Source organism: Silurus meridionalis, chromosome 22 (assembly GCF_014805685.1).
Source record: "Silurus meridionalis isolate SWU-2019-XX chromosome 22, ASM1480568v1, whole genome shotgun sequence".
Taxonomy (NCBI): Eukaryota; Metazoa; Chordata; class Actinopteri; order Siluriformes; family Siluridae; genus Silurus; species Silurus meridionalis.
Genome location: NC_060905.1, coordinates 13,559,693 through 13,579,824, shown reverse-complemented (window position 1 = coordinate 13,579,824; position 20,132 = coordinate 13,559,693). Strand labels below are relative to the sequence as shown.

General features: G+C 40.0%; 1 protein-coding gene across 1 annotated transcript in view; it reads right to left on the bottom strand.

Annotated features, from left to right (window-relative positions):
• Positions 1–20,132, bottom strand: part of macf1a (microtubule actin crosslinking factor 1a) — a 183,691-nt gene that overhangs the window by 61,958 nt on the left and 101,601 nt on the right. The window contains 16 exon segments of the mRNA XM_046834431.1: positions 7,778–7,913; positions 9,178–9,269; positions 9,360–9,479; positions 9,566–9,664; positions 11,745–11,852; positions 12,006–12,089; positions 12,172–12,331; positions 12,428–12,621; positions 13,743–13,881; positions 13,962–14,140; positions 14,267–14,433; positions 15,301–15,484; positions 15,575–15,701; positions 15,928–16,082; positions 16,860–16,871; positions 18,559–18,711. Of these exon segments, the coding sequence (XP_046690387.1) occupies positions 7,778–7,913; positions 9,178–9,269; positions 9,360–9,479; positions 9,566–9,664; positions 11,745–11,852; positions 12,006–12,089; positions 12,172–12,331; positions 12,428–12,621; positions 13,743–13,881; positions 13,962–14,140; positions 14,267–14,433; positions 15,301–15,484; positions 15,575–15,701; positions 15,928–16,082; positions 16,860–16,871; positions 18,559–18,711 (2,109 nt within the window).

Genomic DNA, 20,132 nt, shown 5'->3' with positions numbered 1-20,132 from the left:
TATCAGGTTTACTCTCCTCCGATTCCTTTTCATAATTTACCTTTTTGCTTTTTCTTTTCTTCTTCTTCTTCTTCTTGTCAGATTGTTCTAAAGTTTGATCCTCAGAATGATCCATTTCAAGATTAAGCTCTGCTTTTGACACCTCATTTAGGATTGTGGATTGCATTTGACTCTGCAATTCATCTTTTGTATTCAAATGGACATCGGCCAAAGTTTCAATGTGATGTTTTGTTGTTTCAGCTCCCAGACACACATTTTCCAAACATTGACTCTGTGGCATCACTTCTAAACTCTTCACAACCTCGATTCTCTGGGGTAGACCCTCTGGGAAAGACTCAGTACTTGTATCAGGTAACTTTGACACCTCTGCTTTGGCCAGTCTTTTAATTTTCATATCTTCAACAATGAAATTATGATCAACGTCAACATATTCCGTTGTAAATCTGTTCTCTGTGTGGTTTGTTGGTAAAAGATCGGTTTTACCTGGTGTTTGCAAGACTTCCAAATCTCTCAAGGTTGCATCTTTCTGGTCAGTGACTATAACATTGTTTGTAGGTGATGCGATGCTCAAACATGAAGATTTGAAATCTTCCAAATCCATTTTATCCTCTTTCGGTTTTTCCACATATTTTCGATCACCAGTGTCTTCTCCAGATATGTCCTTAGTGTCACCTTCAATAACTTTCAGATCTAATTTGGCCTCCCGTGTCATTTTCTCGTCTACAGGCTTCTCATCAGTTACTACAATGTCCTTTCCAAACTTGGTTTCCATGCCTTTTATAAGTGATGTCACACCCATGAATACTGGTTTTAAAACTTTTACTTCAACCTCTTTCTGATCTTTTATATCGGCAACACAGTGTTGTTGATTGTCAATCATTTCTGTTCCAGATTGGCCGCGGAATCCTCTCTCAAATCTGCATCTTTTATAAACTTCATCCCTGCTTTAGACTTTTTTACTTGTTCAGGTTCCTGGTCGATGACTACAACTTCTTTTCCAAATTTGTTCTCTGTACTCTCCAAACACAGAGGTTTCCGAACCTCCGAATCTTCACATTTTTGATCAACTTCTTTTCTCCACTTGCCCTCAATCCCCTCTACGAGATCTTTTCTTTTTTCCAAATCCTTCATGTATAAATCAGATTTTTCATTAACAACAGCATCTTTTTCAAGCTTGGTGTCCATGCTCTGTGCAGTTGAAGCTACACTCAAACATGGAGGCTTTAAAGCCTTCAAATCCACTTGAGTCTCTTCTTTCATGTCCACATCAGATTTCTGATCAGTCACTACAGATTTCTTTCCTTCCACATTCTCTGGGAACTCTTCTTCTACTATCCCATTATCGTCAAAGCATTTTTGATCAATGCCAATATCAGCATTGACAGTCTTTTCCTCAGCAACATATACAGGTAAAGTCACATTCAAATCAGGAGTTTTTGAATAATGTTCAGATTTTTTAACAATGCTTTCTTGGCTGTCTTTAGCAACCTCTGTAGGTGTAGTCACACAAACTGCTGGAATATTTAGACCGACTTTAAACTCTTTTTGGTCAGTATCTTCAAGTTCAGTTCCAAAATCTTTTCCAGTTGTGTCTACAGATGAAGATTCATGCTCAAACTCCACTTCAACTTTCTTCTCCACTTTTAGATTTGATTCGCCAGACTTTTCAGCAGAGCATACTTCTATTGCATTTTTGTCCACAATTCCTTGTAACCATGCTGTTACACTTCTATCTGAACTCTTATCACTTTCTGCACATATCTTGGTTTGCTTTTTATGTTTCCCTTTTCCTTTCTGTTTTCCAGCCATCTTCTGCTGCTCAGTAGGTTTTGACATAGGAGTGTCAGTTCTATTCTCAGCTCTATGGTCACTATCACAGATTGTCCATTTATTAGACTCTGACTGCAGTTCCTCTGCCTTGGTAATCTCATTTATATCTTTGACAGATGGGGCTTGCCCATCATGTACCTTGTGAGTGGTTTCTGGGACAATGCCGAAGCTACTCCTCGCACAGTTTTCCGAGTTTATGCCCATTTGAGTTACAGCTTCTGGCTCCATTTGTATCTCTGACTCCACGGTTTGTGGTATAACGTCATAGCTTTTTTCCGCTTTAGATTCAATTGCAGATGTTTGTGGTACATATACAAGACTGTGTCTTGAGTCTTGCTGGGGTTTTATAACTTCCTGTTGTTTTGGACTACATTCCTCAATGGCCTCCTGTAGCCTTCTTTCAGCTTTTAAAGCAAACTGACTCAAAACATCTAACGAGACATCAGCATCTTTCCCATCTCCACTGGATGAAACCTCAGCATGCATTAGTTCCACCAAATCAGATGGTGGGCAATGTTGAAGGGCATGTAGCTGTTCAGCTTTATCAGCCTCCGATTCATCTTTATGATCACTTGTAGACCTAGAGTGTGGTATTTCGATGCTTTCAAAATGCACTGTGCTTACTTCTTTGATTTCACAACTCATTAATGTAGGACTGTCATCATATGAAACATCCTGTGATACAAGAGGAATAACAAGTCCAAAGTTATCACAAAGTTCTGTGGCCATTTCTTTAGAAATGAGCCCTTTCTGAACAGCCTCCTTAAGACTCGACACCCTCTGACCACTGCCAGGGCTAACTAACCCACCTTTTAAAAACTGATTTTTAGCAATTACCATGGCAACATCTTTTTGAACAAGATTTTTATCAACAGCATCCAGAAGAGAGAGTTTTTCCCCACTTGAAATATCAATGATACCTCCAGAATCTGCCTGACTCTGCAATAATCTGAGTGCTGGAACAGGGTCAACTTGACCAGTTTTCACTGCTTCTGGCACAGTCATCAGGACACCACTCACTTTGTTTAGAATACCTCTGAATGGTTTTACTTCTAGGAATCTCCAACCTGTCTCAACGTCGATCTTTCCTTGTTTGATTAGATCCAAATACGGTACAACACAAGCATTCTGAGGATCTAGAACACCACTTTTTACAGTCGGAGATTCCATAGCTTTATTTGCAGTGCCTTGATCGATCACACCACAGGAAACAGCTTCATTTAATGTAAGGTTGCTGTTTGAAGGGCCATCATAAATGAAGCCTACTGTTGCCTGAAGAAACGCAGCATCTGGATCTAAACTAAACTGGGTTAGTCTCGACTTCTCAAACTTTTTGAGTTTCGGAGCAAGTGAATTGTCAATAAGGCCATGATGTAATGAATCAGTAACACTGAGCCGAACGCCAGAGCTGTGGTGAACAATTCCACCTTCAGCTACTTGTTCTAATAGGATCTGCTCAATTTCGTCATGACCAGTAAGACCTTTTTGAAGAGCTTGTTGAAGGGGTACAGGCTGTTTTGTTTTGGGGTCTATTATTCCATTCATCTGTAGTTGTAATTTCAACTTTGTTTGTATTACAGGTGGATCACTACAAGTTCCATGGAATGACTTCTCTAATAAAAGTAGCTGATCTTTTTGGTCTTCCTCGATAAGCCCGAGGCTGGCTGCAAGGTTCACTGAAACTTTTTGGCCTTTTTCAAGGTCAACAATTCCCCCAGAGACAATCTGGGCCTCGAGAAGGCGAGACAATGTGTCTGCATCTAAAATCCCATCGTTAGCAGCCTCCCTTAGCGAGCACACTTGACCACGTTCCACGTCAAACACACCAGCCATTGTCTTTTCCGATTGGATAACCTTAGTGAATAACTCTTTATCCATGAGACCGTCCTGCATAACTTCATCAAGGCTCACTGGTTGACCAGCATGTGCATCCAGGAAACCACCAAAAAGCTGAGCTTTAGACATTACTTTCACAGCATTGTGACCAGAGAGCAGATCCTGGTATACAGCCTCATCAAGGAGCACCTTCTGGGTGCCAGCATTCAAAAAACCTCCTTGCAGCAATTCTTTTGCCATACGATCAAGCTCTGCATCTTCAGAAATGTCTAAAAATGGGGAGTCTGCACTTTCCATATTTTTGTTTGTATCTGTTGGGCATTCTCTGGCATTTTCATAAATTCGCTCAAGCTGACTTTCTTCCACAGTATCTTCCCTTGTTGTTTTGAAAGCAGTATGATTTTCCTTTATGTCTAACAAATTCTTCATAGATGGTCCACTTTCCACTTCATTTAAATCAAGCTGATTTTTATTCACAGCAGATTTCTCAATCTCATGCCAACAGTCTGGCTCTGTCAGCCTCAGGTATTGCTCTTCCTTATTAGTTTCTTCAGAGTCTGGACTTAATGTTTTGAATGCGAAATCAGTAGACAACATTTCCCCCTCTTTTACTAATAGAGGTGATGTCTCAGGTGCTGTCGCTAATACTTTGGATTCTGTATCCAAGAGCTTAATAAACGTTGTTTCTTTCAAAGAAATGCCTGCATCTTTTTGAGCATCATTCTCAAATTCAGTCTTATGATTATTATCAGTTATATCTCCTCCATCTTTTTCCAAAAGGATATGTTTTTCTAGTTCAACATTTAAAGTTGAGCTTTGAAGGTTTGCTTGTTTTATTTTAGTTAATGACCTCATAAACTCAGATTCTCCTGCTGTCGCTCTGTTAACGGGCTCCTCCGACTCTGGTTTATTCCGATCTTTTGCTGTATCACTTTTATTAACAAGCTCCATCAGTTCAGGTTCCAGCAAAACCAGCCGCTCTCCAGAGTGTGCATTTATGTAGCTGTGTGTCATAAGGTAAGAGAGGAGGTGATGGCGTCCTTGCTCCTGTGGCAGGGACCCCTCCAAAAACTGAGGACATGGAAGTGATCCAAGGGCTGAAGAGGACAGTGGTGAAAAGGAAGAACCCCAGCTGTTTAGAGATTCTGTTTGAGTCATGGCAGGTAGAACATCTGGAATTTGTGTCTGCTGAAGAACTTCGACTGCTTCTGGTCCCAAAAGCATTTCGGCACGGCCCAGAGGAATCAAATTACCACTTTCTGGAGAGAAAATCTCACCGATGATATGCCGCTTGTTTATGATTTTGCGAGCAAGTTCACCTGAAATGACACCCTGCTGCAGAGCTTCAGTGATGGGAAGCAGCTCGCCTGACTCTGGCCATAACATGCCCATAAAAGCCCAGAGAGATTCCAGCACTCTTAAAGCCATACGAGGGGAGAGAAGGCTTCTTTGAATAGATTCATCCAACTCCAGACGCTCTCCACTGACCGGGTCTATGATTCCGCCTGATTGTAACTGGTGAGTCAGTAAGGCACAAGCCAAGTCCTGGTCCATAAGGCCATGCCTCACAGCTTCATCTGTTGTCAGTCGGTGACCAGTGCGGGGATCGGTGATGCCACCTGCAAACAGCTGAGCCTCCAAAAGTCTAATAGTAACTTGTCGGTCGATCAGTCCCTCTCGGACTGCTCGGAAAATGCCTACCTTCATACCAGAGCGTAAGCAAATTGTTCCCCTTGACTGCTGATTGACGGGCAATAGACGCAGTCCAGTCTCCTCATTCAAAATACATCGCTGATAAAACTCGGACAGACTGAGTTTTTCAGCTGTATTAGGATCAATTAACTCTTGCCTACCAAGACGGGAGCACAACTTATCGTAAACAGCAGCTGAGATGAAACCTTTGTCTTTGGCATTTTCAAGACTAAGAGTTTCATTGCTGAAGTGATCCCAAAAGCCTCCTGTGCTCACCTGCAGCTCCAAGATACGAAGCCCGATTTGCTCTTTGATGTAACCCACATCCATAGCAGCAGCAACCGGTATCGCATGACTCTTAGTGAATTGCGACTGCTGAACAAGATGGAGGGCACTGTCTATTTCTGATAGTGCCCGATAGATGCGGCTGTCAATCAGACCGCTGGTGAAACCCGTTTCTAATGGAAGACCCTGGGGGGAATCAGGATGCAACAGACCACCTCTAACAAGCTGAGCTTCTAGCAGCACATAGCACGTGTCCTGGTCTATTAGGCCTCGCTGTGCTGACTGGAAAACTGGGAAGGTTTCCACAGTACCAAGATCAATTACTCCAGCGATGATCTCATGGCCCTAGAAAAGGAGATACACTGTTTAAATACCTGTCCAGCCTTAGCAGCTTTATTATTTGAACTGTAGAGTAAAGAATCTTAGAAAAGACCCACAAACCAAGCATGCAAAATGAACATAGGTTGACGTGAAGTACTGATTAACTAATGTACATATACGTATAGATCATCAATAAAACTGCAAATAAAACATGATTTAATTTACAGCGACAAAGCATAAGCTTCCTTCAGCAAAAACAAGACAAATACTGTAGCATATTACAAAAGTTTTCTTGAGCAAAAAAGAGAGAAGAGAAAAAGAGCAGCTCGAAAAAAAACATAGCCAACAGTAATAAAGAAAGCAAGCACTACTTACCGTATGGTGGGGGGTCCATAAACGCACACACACATAGGCCGACGGCTCGGCAGTTTGAGGTGCAACAAGGTGAGAAGCTGGATGTTAGCGTTCTGCATGCCACACTCCATCTGCCTGAGACACTGCCAGCACTGACTCTATACTACCTATCAGTTTGTCATCTTAGACAATGGTCATTAAGTTATTAGACTCCTAGATAGACTGACTCATACTGGTGTCTTTAAAAAAAATTTAATTACTACCTAAGTATTAGAATCGTGACTTACCTCTAAGATAATTGTAACTGTGAAAATTCTAAATAAATTTTTGTTGAAAAAAAAAAAAAAAAAAAGAGAGAGACTAATAGTACCATAGATACTGACTGAAGTTTCCCTCAATACATCTTCTGATTCATGTGTTTACTGGCAGCTGTTAGTGATTTTAAAGCAAAATGCTGATTAAGTCACACAATATTACTATTTGAAAGACATAGACACAGACATCACACACACACACACACACACACACACACACACACACACACACACACACACACACACACACATAAATGCTCTTGTGATCTGGACACATCATGCTCAAACAAGCAGAAGTATGCATAGCTGGCCTCTATATTAACCCTTATGAAATGTCTTTTTTATTTTTTTTTATAATGAATACATTGTCACAGTAGTAATTAAAAACGTCATTCCTATTCATACCACACTCCATTAACTTACTGTTTTGGACACACACACAATCCCACACACAATCCCACACACACACACACACACACACACACACACACACACACACCCATATATGTGATATTCAGTATGAAATACGTGACTGCACAATATACAGTCTAATGATGGCTACAGATGAATGTAAAAATGTATGTGAATGAATTTCACGTTGAAAAACGGAAAAAAGTCCACATCTCTATTGCAAACACCATCATGAATAATTGTGTGCAATGAAAACTAGATTAACACTACGGGAATTAGCTTTGAAAACTCATCATGGGTGTCTAAGATGTAAAACTACCTAACTATTCATTGCTACTTGTTGAAAACACATGGCCAGTAGGTAGCAATAAGTAGATGTGTTGGATGAAGATGACAAATGATGATGATGATGATGATGATATGATTACAGGCATGTTGTGAATTGCATGTTAGGATTTCACTCCATGCTTATTAAAATCAAAAACATTACGTCGAAGCAAACCTGTGAGATTTACGGAGATGGTGATGGATGTCAAAAACACAAGTGACAGGCAACACACAACATGCAGCGCTCACACAGTTACACACATCGCTCTGTAGAAATTTCTTCGGAGGTGTAAAACCAATCACGAAAACAACCACTGAAAGCGGCGCATCAGAAGCACTGTTTCGATGCAAGCACTTTGCTTTCGAGAGCTCGCTATGGCAGAGTGCAATTCTCGCTTTGGGTCTACCTTTCGTTTCTCCTCTTTGGCCAGCTGTTCTTCGAGATGTTGAAGCTGAGCAGCAGAGCGGTCACACATCTGGCTGTAGGTAGATTTCAGTTCATCCAGCTGGGATGTTACTTGGGCACACTCTTCAGGGGACATTCTAAGGATAGAGGGGCATGTCATAGTCATATTTACAAACAGCAAGTGTGGCTGCAGGATTTCATTCTGACCAAACATTTCATATTTTAAATAATTTGTTGTTGGTATTGTAACTATTAATAGGGTCGTCTCCTTTTGTTTGGAATAAAAACCTGCATTTGCATTGGTTCTGTGCAGATACTGCAAATAGATACTAGATATTAATAATATCTAGTGTCCATTCAGTCTATGTATGTAGATAGATAGATAGATAGATAGATAGATAGATAGATAGATAGATAGATAGATAGATAGATAGATAGATAGATAGAGTATGCACAATAAGTAAGACAAAATGTCCAATTCAATAAATTTTTATTTGTGTAGTGTTTTTTAACAATGGACTGTAATTGTAAGTTTTGGGAAAAACTCCCTGATAGCATGAGGAAAAAACCTTGAGAGGAACCAGACTCAAAAGGAAACCTGTGGGAGGTTATAGGTGAATAACTGCAACCTGTGGTCCTGTCTTTCGAGACGGGGACTGCTATAATCAGCTCCCACAAGCACAGTGCCATTAAAACGAAGATTTTTACTAAAGTAAAATACATGAAAATGATTTATTTATTGTATAGAATACAGTATCAATGCCCTGTACTCCACAATAGCTTTAAGGCACTTTTTTTGCCATTTATCGATGAAGGCTTTGTGTTGCACATGTGCACTTTAAGTATTTTGTGTTGTCTCATGTAGTTCTATATTGTTTTAGGCGGCATCATGGTTCTGAAGGAACTTCATTGAATTGAATTTTGTACTGTATCAGCTATTAGCAGGTGATTTGACAAATCGCAACCACATATATTGAATTTACATTTGTACCTGAGAATTGCTATTCTGATCCTATCCAATGTGCAGTAGTCAAAACAGAATTCTTATTCACAATATGCTCCTTCTGAACATCTGTTCATGTCAGTACACTCACAACTGTCTGCCTTTACACTTCTATACATTACATTACTGTAATGATTTATAATATCACTATTCAGTGTCTGAATCCTCTCTGGGTTTCTTCTGCAAGCCATCAGGGAGTTATTCTTCACACCGTCACCTCTGGCTTATTCATTAAGATCTAAATCTACATCTGGTTTTGCTGGACAACAGCTTTGTGACATGAGTTGTTAAATATTGTAAATGCTCATCATCTACATATAACCGAATTTAAATAAAAATTATGGACCCTTGTTATACCATTAATACATGCACATAATGTGTTAAGGTACTATACTCACTTGCTGGCTTGTTTTGAACGGAGAAAAGCTTGTGTGCTTCTGATTGCTTCGCCAACTTCTTCTCTTCTCGAAGCTAGCTGCTCGTGGGTCGCCTGAAATAGAGAAAAGTAAACCACCTCCAAAATCACCATGTAATTTGAAATGCACTTATTTGAGGGTAAAAGTGAGTGATCTCTTCAGACCTGCTGGGCAGCAAGCGATGTCTCAGCTGGTCCAGCAGCTCTCTCCTGATGTCCCTTAACCCAACTTAAGAGGTCTGAGACCTGACCCACGCAGGCTTGTCTCTCTTCCTCGACTTGTTTCTACAAGACAAGAACAAGCATTTACTTCTAAACTGTCGAAAACCTATAGAAAACAAATGATTAGCTTGTCCAGATTGAAGTCAGACCTCTTCTTCCTCAAGTCTCCGCAGTGCATCACTGATGTATTTGACATGTTGTGTTGTCAGTGTCACCAGAGCCGTGTATCGAGTGCGAAGATCCATGAACTACACGAACAAAAAATATGTAGCATTACAGTAGAACTTAGAAGTTTACCCTAAATACATTTTATATATATATATATATATATATATATATATATATATATATATATATATATATATATATATATATATATATATATATACATATATATATATATATATATATATATATATATATATATATATATATATATATATATATATATATATATATATATATATATATATATATATATATATATATATGCCCCAGATTCCAGATAAAAAAAAAAAGTTTCTCTCTTCTAACACATGGGTCACCACGCATGCATGATCAAACGCGCACAAGCTACTGATAAAATCCAGCAGGCTAAGTGACTGCACTTATTTTTGTGAGTCAGCCTTTTCCAAAATGAAGATTATTATTTACAAATACCGTTCCACCGTGACGGATGATCATTTGGAAGTCTGCTGGAGGCTGATGTAACCCTGGCTGACTCCATTCAGTGCAAATCATCAGTAAAGTAGTGACCATAAATGTACTGAATTGTATTGTGTCATAAGGGTTCGTACAGATATACAAGGTACGCCAACATATATTGCATACATAAAGTAGGGCTGTCAAACGAATAAAATATTTAATCGTGATTAATCGCACTATTGTCATGAGTTAACTCACGATTAATCGCAACTTAAGCGCACATTTTTATCTGATCTAAATCAAAATCATATTTAGAATCAGGTTTATTGGCCAAGTGTGTTGACACACAAGGAATTTGGTTCCAGCTGTTAGTGACTCTCAAAGTACAGACATAAATAAAAAAACTATACATTCAGCTTGGACTATACAAGACAAAACAGACAAGACAAGACAATACAGACCGTGTGAGTATTAAATAGGGATACAGATTATATGACAGATCATATATAAATGTACCTTAAATAAATACTTTTCAAGATTTTAAAACTCAAATCAACATTGGTATGGACAAATATGGATGCTTTATGCAAATGTATGTTTATTATTACTGAAACCAGACTCAACATAGAGCATGAAGACAAAATATCCATGTAAATGTTTTAAAGTAATTATAGCGTTTAAAGTTCATCAGGACACCAAAGGGAACTTTTGCTATGTTCGGTTTTAACTGCCGGCTGTGGGCATCATGTGGTTTTTTTGCTCTGGGGAATAGGAATAAACAGTATGTCTCTGATCTATTACCGCAGTAGATGGCGGCGAAGATTTACTCAAGAATGCAAACCACTATTAAAGAAGAAGAAGAAGTAGAAGAAGGGCGATTTTTGATTTGAGACGTCAGTAAAAAAAATGTTTAGTTATTAAAAATTTTTTAATTTTATTATTTTTTAATATCTAAGTAAAGAAAGGATGTTGTGAATAAATGTGTGTTGTGTTGGAGATTCTAATTTAGCTTTTTTTGTATTTATATTTTTAGTAAAAACGGTCCAACAGAAATGCGAGCTCCGTTAATCGTGCTTTAATAAAATTAGTGTCGTAAAAAATGAATTAGTGTTCACGTGTTATTAACGTGTTCATTCTGACAGCCCTGATATAAAGTATACTCAGTATAAATATATTAATAAATATAAATTGAGCATTTTCTGAAGTAGGTAGATGATTTGAACATTTTAAAAGTAGCTCGCAAGCCGGAAAGCTGTGAGCACCCCTGGTGTAGAGCATTCTTTCAAAGTGAAAAGTAAAAAGAAAGAAATGCATGAACCCTATCAAATTAATCTGATGATTTATGCACCCTTTTTAAATTAGAATACTAACGTTATTTGAAAAACCACAGTAGATGGCGGTAACACTTTACATAAGAATGCGAACTACCAATAAAGACGAAGAAGAAGAAAAATCATGGTGGTAATTTGAGACTTGGCATGTCAGTAAAACAATGTTTAGTGATTAAAAAGAGAACAGAAATGCGAGCTCCGTTAATCGGGGAAAAAAAAAAAAAAAAATAGACACATAATTGTAGTGCTATAAACGTAACTGTGGACCCCAGAACAATCACTTTTGTGCCATAAAGCATTGTTTGAATTTACTAAATCTGCTCTCCATTCCATTCCCTTTATCCTCTCATACCTCTTGTGTTATAGCATCTGAGGAAGAATGCATTCTCCTCCTTTTCACTGGAGACTTCTGTGTCGATTCCACAAAAGCTCTAAATGTCATCAGCTGCAGTTCATAGTCCTAATGGAAAACAGAGAGGCACAGTGCATTGTCAGACAAACATTTGAAAACTATTTGAACTCAGTTGTCTACAGACACAATTTGATGAAAAACGAGTTCCTGTAGTCCTGCCAAAACAAACTCAGACCAAAGTTTTTCCGTCTCAGCACTTACCTTGACAGCAATGCAGTAGTGTTTAGAGTAGGTCTGGCACGCGTCCAGTTTTTCATGGTTCCGTTCAATTTCAGCCACCAAAGCCTGCGGGAGTGAACGGAGAAGTCAGTCTGAGTAAAACAGATTACAGCTTAAAAACAAAAACATCTCTGAAGCTGGGACCCACGGTCTGCTGGGCGAGCTGCTCAGACAGGGCTTTGCTGTCAGTCTGCTCGGGCTGAGTGTTCTCCTGTTTCTCTGTCGTCTCTTCGATCCAGCGGATAAGACCGGAGTGACCGTCTCTGTACTGCTGCAGCACTGCGCTGATCATCTCCAGATCTGCTTGCCTACAGCAAACATGTATTCAAATGGTTCACATATGTTTATTCCTGAAAACTCATGCTTTTCTATTTCATTATGTCCCTACAGGGCCAGGAGCTCACCGTGTCTCCATTTGCCTGCATATTCCATTCCATCTCTCTGTAAGCTGCTGGGCTTTCTCCTGGTACCGCTCCAGCTCAGGACTGCGTTCGGCGTGCAGCTGACTGAGCTGGGAACCTGCTTCGTGTGCCCGCTGTACCTCCAAGCTCAGAGACAGGAAGATGTGGTCCTGCTCCTTCATCTCTGAATGCCATTTCTGGAAAAGCAATTAAAAAGCATTTCATTTATCGATAATCATCAATAATGGAGAAAAGCACTGCACCTCACTGATAAAACAAAACAAATATATCTGTTTGTAGAAGCGTTTCACCAGAATCTTAACATGGGATAATTGTATGGGCAATTAGCATTTATAATAGGGAGATGTGCAGACCTGCAGTAACTACAGGGGAATAAAGTTGATCAGTCACAACATGAAGTTATGGGAAAGAGGAGTGAAAGCCAGACTGAGAAAAGAGTTGACCATCTGTGAGAAACAGTATGGTTTTATGCTGAGGAAGAGCACCAGATGCATATTTGCTTTGAGAGAAGTATGTGAGAGTGGTGCAGGACATGTATGAGGACAGTGTGACAGCAGTGAAGTGTGCAGTAGGAACGACAGACTGGTTCAAGGTGGAGGTTGGACTGCATCAAGGATTGGCTCTGAGCCTTTTCCTGTTTTACAGTGGTGATGGACAGGTTGACGGACGAGGTCAGACAGGAGTCTCCTGAGACTATGATGTTTGCGGATGATATTGTGATTTGTGGTGAGAGTAGGGAGCAGGTTGAGAAGAGCCTGGAGAGGTGGAGGTACGCACTGGAGAGAAGGGGAATGAAAGTCAGTTGGATTAAGACAGAGTACATGTGTGTGAATAAAAGGAAGAGCAGTGGAGTGGTGCGGTTGCAGGGAGAAGAGGTGGAGAAGGTGAAGGAGTTCAGGTACCTGGTCAACAGTGCAAAGTAATGGAGAGTGTGTTAGAGAAGTGAAGAAAAGAGTGCAGGCAGGGTGGAGTGGGTGGAGAAGAGTAATAGCAGGAGTGATTTGTGATAGAAGAGTATCTGCAAGAGTGAAAGGGAAAGTTTATAGGACTGTGGTGAGACCTGCGATGTTGTATGGTTTAGAGACAGTGTCATTGAGTAAAAGACAGGGGGTGGAGCTGGAGGTAACAGAGCTGAAGATGTTGAGGTTTTTGTTGGGAGTGACGACGATGGACAGGATTAGAAATGAGTTTATTAGAGGGACAGCGCATGTATATAGATAGATTATAGATATAGAGTTACGTACATGGAAAGACAGAACCAACAGAAAAGCACTTTGTGTATGTTAGTGTTACTCACCTTTATTTGTTCTCTTAAGGTTTGGATGGCAGTGGTATCAGCAGGAACTATATCCTCCTCACTCAATCGTCCCTCATACTTCTTCACCTGACTCTCAGCAGCCTGTAAGCTTTTCATCAGGACATCTACCTTTTTGAGCCTGACAGAACAGTGGGAAAATTAGAGCACTGACAGGGTGGGTGTGTTTTGAGAAAAAGCAGAGACTGCGTATGTACTGACTTGTGCAGGTAGACAGAGGAAAGAGAGTTGAGTCGCTCAAATTTCTCCACAGTCAGATTAAGCTCGGAGCGAAGCACAGGCACACTAGTGGAGGATGGCTTCTCCTCGAAGAAGCTCACGCAGCGACGAGACACGTCGCCCAGGTCCGACTGCAGGTTTTTCAGATGCTCTTGCAGCTTCTGGACAATAAATACAATGCCATTGTGCTGTCGCTCATCCCACTTATTATTTAGGACCCACTGAATTTACAATTGTAAAACATTTCTCGGCCAGAAGGTGGCGCTATTAAGTGTCTTATTGCTTACCTCTTGCTCAGCGATATGAACGGCTGCTCCTGCACCGTCTCCTGAAACACCACTAGGAGGCGAAGCCTGCATGCCAGTCATCAGCTTCTGCTCTGCCTCCTGCAGATGAGCCTTTATGCTCTGCAGCTCTGAGAGGTAGGAGCGTGAGACTGACTCGTCCTTCTCGACTGAAGGAAACAGTGAGACAAACAGGAGCATTAATGCGATAAAATGGTGCTCATGAGTTATATACTTATGAAGAACTTTAGTTGTGGGGTTAATTAATTACCTGACAGACTAGTAAAATACTAATATAATATGATTGGTCAAATAAATATTTTTGCCTGAAAACAAACATGTAAAAAGTCTGCTGCTCTATCATCATATACCCAATATGATATACACAATCTTTATTTATATACATGTGTTGAGTCTGGTTTCACTAATAATAAACATACATTTGCATTAGGCACCAATATTTGCCCATGCCCAAAAACTTGAAAAATATTAATTAAAGGTACTTTTAGAAAAGATTAAATGTGCGATTAAGTTGCGATTAAATGTTTTAATCAATTGACAGCCCTTAAATTTATATATTATAAGAAATGTTATACATAAAATGTATACATGTATAAGATGTACAAATATGTATAAGATGTACTAATAATATATATATATATATATATATATATATATATATATATATATATATATAGAGAGAGAGAGAGAGAGAGAGAGAGAGAGAGAGAGAGAGAGAGAGAGAGAGAGATCACGAGCGTTTCCAAGTATGAGAGCAATTCTTATAAGTATTCAAGTCAACCACAGACTTTTTTACAAATATTAAAAATACAAATAATAAAACGTGCAGTAGTGCTTGTATGCTTGCTTTGTTATTCAACAGAAAAAAAAAAGACACATATATGCTACTGACTCGGTGCTGTTTTATGTCGTTCTGCTGTCTCCATGAGTTCTGATACTACAGAATGAGTCATCACTAATCCTGATTAGTGCTTATCCAGCTCGAAGTTTTATCAGCATGTCGTGCATCTGTTTACCTGTCTCCATAGAGATCAGCAGTGCTTGGCAGTGTTCGTGGCATTTCTGCGCTCCCCGCTCGAGCTCGCGCCTCTCGGCCGCCGTAAACACGGCACTCTCGCGGCTGTCTCCCAGGAAATCGGCAAGGTGGGCGTCCAGGTGATCGAGCGCCTGCTGTCTGTCTGATGGAGTCTGGAAGCACACCTAAACAAACAGAAATACTCAGTCAGGGACATCATCTAAAAAGTTCCTACAGTAAAGCAAGTTGAGTGAACTGCTGTCGAAAATAGTCACCGTGTCCAAAGTCCAGGACGAAATGTTGCTGATGTCCTTCTGTAGATAATGCCAGGACACCACACTCTTCATGTTCATGTGCAGCTGGTGCCATAAAGACATCACGTTTTGGTATAGCTGCTCCGTTCTAAGTGCACAAAACAGGAGAAGTGCTTCAGTAGCGCAAAACAGGCCTTAGGTAAATATTTCAAGTGGCTTTGAAAGCTGTAGTTTAATGAATTATAATTGTTATTTCTGTTTCTTTTGTCAAGCTTTTAACATAAAAGATGAGAACACAAAAGTGACAAATACGTCTTCAGTGGTATACACAGCATGTCATTAGGAACAAAGCCCTTTTGCGTGAGGGTCTTTACCTGCTGGCAGCGTCAATTGCCTCCTGGTTGGGTGGCGGAACTGTGAAACACACCGACGGCACCATGGCCTCGTTTCCCGTCGGACTAATGATCTTCCACTTCGTCCTCTGCGAGTTATCCTCTAACACACACTCTTCTCCTTTACTAACCGTGATCTAAAAGTGAGATTGAGAGAGACAGAGGGAGAGAAATGGATATATGGGGGAAAGAGGAAGGTAGAGGAGGTAGGTAAAGAGGTTTTGAAAAATTATAAAAAAAAAAAAAAAAGCAGAAATGAAAAATGTGGAGTATAAATCAAATGAAATGAGATGAGATCATGTAAAGCGAAATGAGATAAGAAATGAAATGTAAACGCTAATGAAAGCCGCATGGGAAACTAAACAGTAATATTGAATAAAAACAAGATTTCCTTTCTGTTTCCCTGATATGGATTCAGACACTTAACCTGTCGCTTGTCATCGGTTGAGATGAAGTTTATTCCTGCGTCTATTCCTCAATAGGGACATATTTATAAAAGAAATTGTGGTGGCCGATCCACCCCTCATTCTGCCCACTACACACTGGCATGAGAAATCAGAAAGCTACCATCTGTCCGTGACCGTGGCTGACACACACGCACGCTATTCACGGATCGCAGTAGTGTCACAACACTCGCCCCCGTTTTGCAGCTGATGGCCCACAATCTGCATGCTAGAGGATGTTTTCAGACTATGATGACTCATAATTACCGACTTGCAATTACAATTAGGATGCTGTAAATTGCTATGTGAAAAATGAACATGTGTTTCAGAGAGTGAATCTGATGCTACTGTATGATCATGATTGGGAGGCAAACAGGAGGCATTAACTTTGCTGGATTTGGGCAGGATGTAACAGAGCCAGGACAAAGAGCACAGGGCAGAGGAAAGAATGATGAGCAGTAGTAGTAGTACCTGTGAGTTGGCCTTGCCAGCCCCGACAACACAGAAGAGAAACACAAGAGAAAAAAAAAAAAAGGGAAGAGATTATGGGCAAAAATAGGAGGGAAGGGGGATGAGGGTAAAGAGAAAGGGAGATGAAAGGAAGGGAAAGGGAGGACAAAGATTAATTTTGGGCATTCTTAAGACCCTGCTTGAATAAAAAAATGGGATTATGGGTGGAAAAACAGATGAACTAATGTAACTAAAGACATGGTGAATGCCAGCCTGACTAAAATAGATTTCAAACATCACATCTTAATCATGAGGCCTAAAATTATTCACACACTCAGCTGTGGGCTAATGGGTGTCTGACGCATAATGTTGCAGGTGTGTTTTACTGCATTAGCTCAGACAGTATTCACTGCACCTCCACCTGCACATGCCTTCACTCCTGACTCGCTGAGTGCACATGCAGCGCACGCACACACACACACGCACACGCACACGCACACACACACACACACACAAGCAAGTTGCAAAGGCAAACAATTCAGTTCTTTGTCCATGACCAACTTACTTTTGCTGCTTGATATAGAAAGGGGATCTAATTCAATGCAAGTGATTTATGAAACATTTTATTTACACATATCAATTTCCCAATTACACCAACAACTACAATGTCTAAAAAGTTCACATCCAAGGATACAATCCGGTGCAAAAAGCTTGTATTCTCCAGTTTGAGACTGCACCTCATTGGCTTGGCCGAGCTCATTTATAATCTAATAATCTCAAATCAATCAATTTGAGACTCTCTTCAAAGCAAAAATCATCAGCAGTTTGCTACTAAAATGCCACTTTCAGAATAATGATGGCCCAAAATATAGTCTTGTTGGTTTCATTACAACAAATGAAGCAGGTGAATGTATTCCAGACTTTTTGTCAGAAAAGTGGTTGTCCTAACAGCAGGAGATTGCGAGTTTAAATCGTGGATGACTGCCACAGCCTTCCATGGACAAGACACAAGGTAGCAAACCTGGCTGTTCTCTCAGAGTGGGAGGGACAGATTGATTGTTTTTCTACAGTCAACTGGAGAGATAGCAAACAGTCACAGGCATCAGTGAGCTCATGGATGCAGAACAAAGCAGAAAACTTGTGCAATATCAATAAAAAACTATCAGGAAAAAGAAGTTTTAAATGAAATTTTCTGTGGTTTGTGAAACACACGAAACAAACACAAACGCTCTATGCAGTGTTCGTGAAATCAGCTCTGCTTGCACAGCCACATGTTCACGGGGCATTGAATAGAATAGAACGTTTTAAAAAAACTTCTCACTACACCTGACAGCAGCAAGAACTATTTCTCCTATTGCAGAAAATAGAGAACATTTCCAGACAGTTCTTGAGCGCTGGTATAAGACTTAGAGAGGACGGGAAGTAATGTTGGTAAGCAATGAGCTGTGAACACAATGCGTCATAATGATTCACCACTGGGTTTGCAATGAGAGCTACAGTGCTCAAACGTTATAGAGAGTTTAATCCTACAGAGGTGCATTTCATTCAGCTGGATAGCAAAGGGCTTAAACACATGGCACAAGCAGGACAGAATGAAAATCAGACATTTAAAAAGAGAGAGACAGAGAGAGAGAGAGAGAGAGAGAGAGAGAGAGAGAGAGAGAGAGATCAGCTCTTGGGAAAAGAGAGTGAATCAGTGAATCAATGATATGGGTCATACCTCTATTTGTTTGTAGTCACAGATGCTACGGATGGGCGTGGCGGTAGACAATTCACAGTCTGCGCTACGTGGGCGGAGCTGGACCACCGTCTTGGCCCGCCCCACCAGGCTGGCCACTGAACTGCGGTACTCGATCAGCTGCTCCTTTTCCTCCTGTTAAAACGTAATCATGATTACATATTTTAACCGATTACCGCCCTAATATATACTAATGCATAATCACAAAAAAATAAATCTAATCTAATTTAATATGATACAGAAATAGTTTATATTTCCATTGACTCCACTAAAATAACTTATTTTGCACTACAGGGTTATTGAACACACAACATTGCTCATTTTATTCTACTAAATATTTAGTCAATTTAAAGAAAAATCTACATTTCTCCACTTCTCTATTTTAAATAAATCATAATTGAAACCATTCTTCAGAAACTGAGCATTTTAAGACATTTAAGCATCTCTACACACTGTAAAGGTCAATGTCCCCACAATAACTAGAAGCCACACTCATTTTCTCTACTGCGGCTCTAATTGAATGTCTACCACCACCAAACAGGTCAAAGTAAACCAGTGATTCCTGTGTGAACATTAGCATAGGATTTTGTCTCAACAATGACAAATGAGCAAAACTGTAACCTTTTCACTGGCCTCCATGAGTTGAATCATTAAGAATTCATTACAGCGCTGGCTCTAAGAAAGCTGAGACAAATTGAGACAGTGCTAATGGCATTACAGCTCAGTCAGGAATTTTACAAGTGGTTTTGAGAGTCCTGGAAATGAATGCTGGTTTAGAGCTGAGTGGGGATCAAATGCCAAGGTGGTTTTTACCCAAACTGAGGTGTAAATTATAACCAGGCAGATTTCAGAGTCATGAAGCAAATAGAAAACTGCGTCAGGAAATCAGTCAGAAAGAGCAAAAGTGCTCATTTCTAAAGAACAAATTAAAAACAGCTGCACAGACATCTGTTGAAGGCGTTTAGAATTAGATGAATCTGTACCCTCAGTTAGAACTGTGGTCATCAACAGAGACTCAAGATGTTTTAACAGCATGCTTTTTCTTCGAATTGCAACAAATCCAGACAAGAGCCTAGAACTACCAATATATAAATGTTAATATGATTAATAAGCATAATTTTTTCCAGGTTTTTGCTCAAATTTGGAAAGGAACAATCTCAGAGGCAGTACATTCCTGCATTTGGTGGAGGATTTTACACACTTTTTTTCCATGCATAGCAAAAAAAACCCACAACATTTATTCCTGAGTGTTTCCTTCCATTGTTGTCTATGAGACTATAAGATCAAGAAGTGAGCAGCCACCCACGAGATGCAAATGCTCTGAGAATGACTAAACCTGGAGATGTCTCTGGAGAAAGTGGCTCGCAGCACAGAAAGTATTATGATTATTACCAAATGTAAACGCAAACCAAGTAATGCCAGGCTCACACTGTGGGATTTTTAAAGCCCTTTGCGATTCTTGCTTGTCTCACACAAGAAAAGGCTCAACCGAAGTTTTACGCCATCAACCCATGACACATCGAGACCTGCGTTCTCTCGCTAATGGTAGCTAGCAG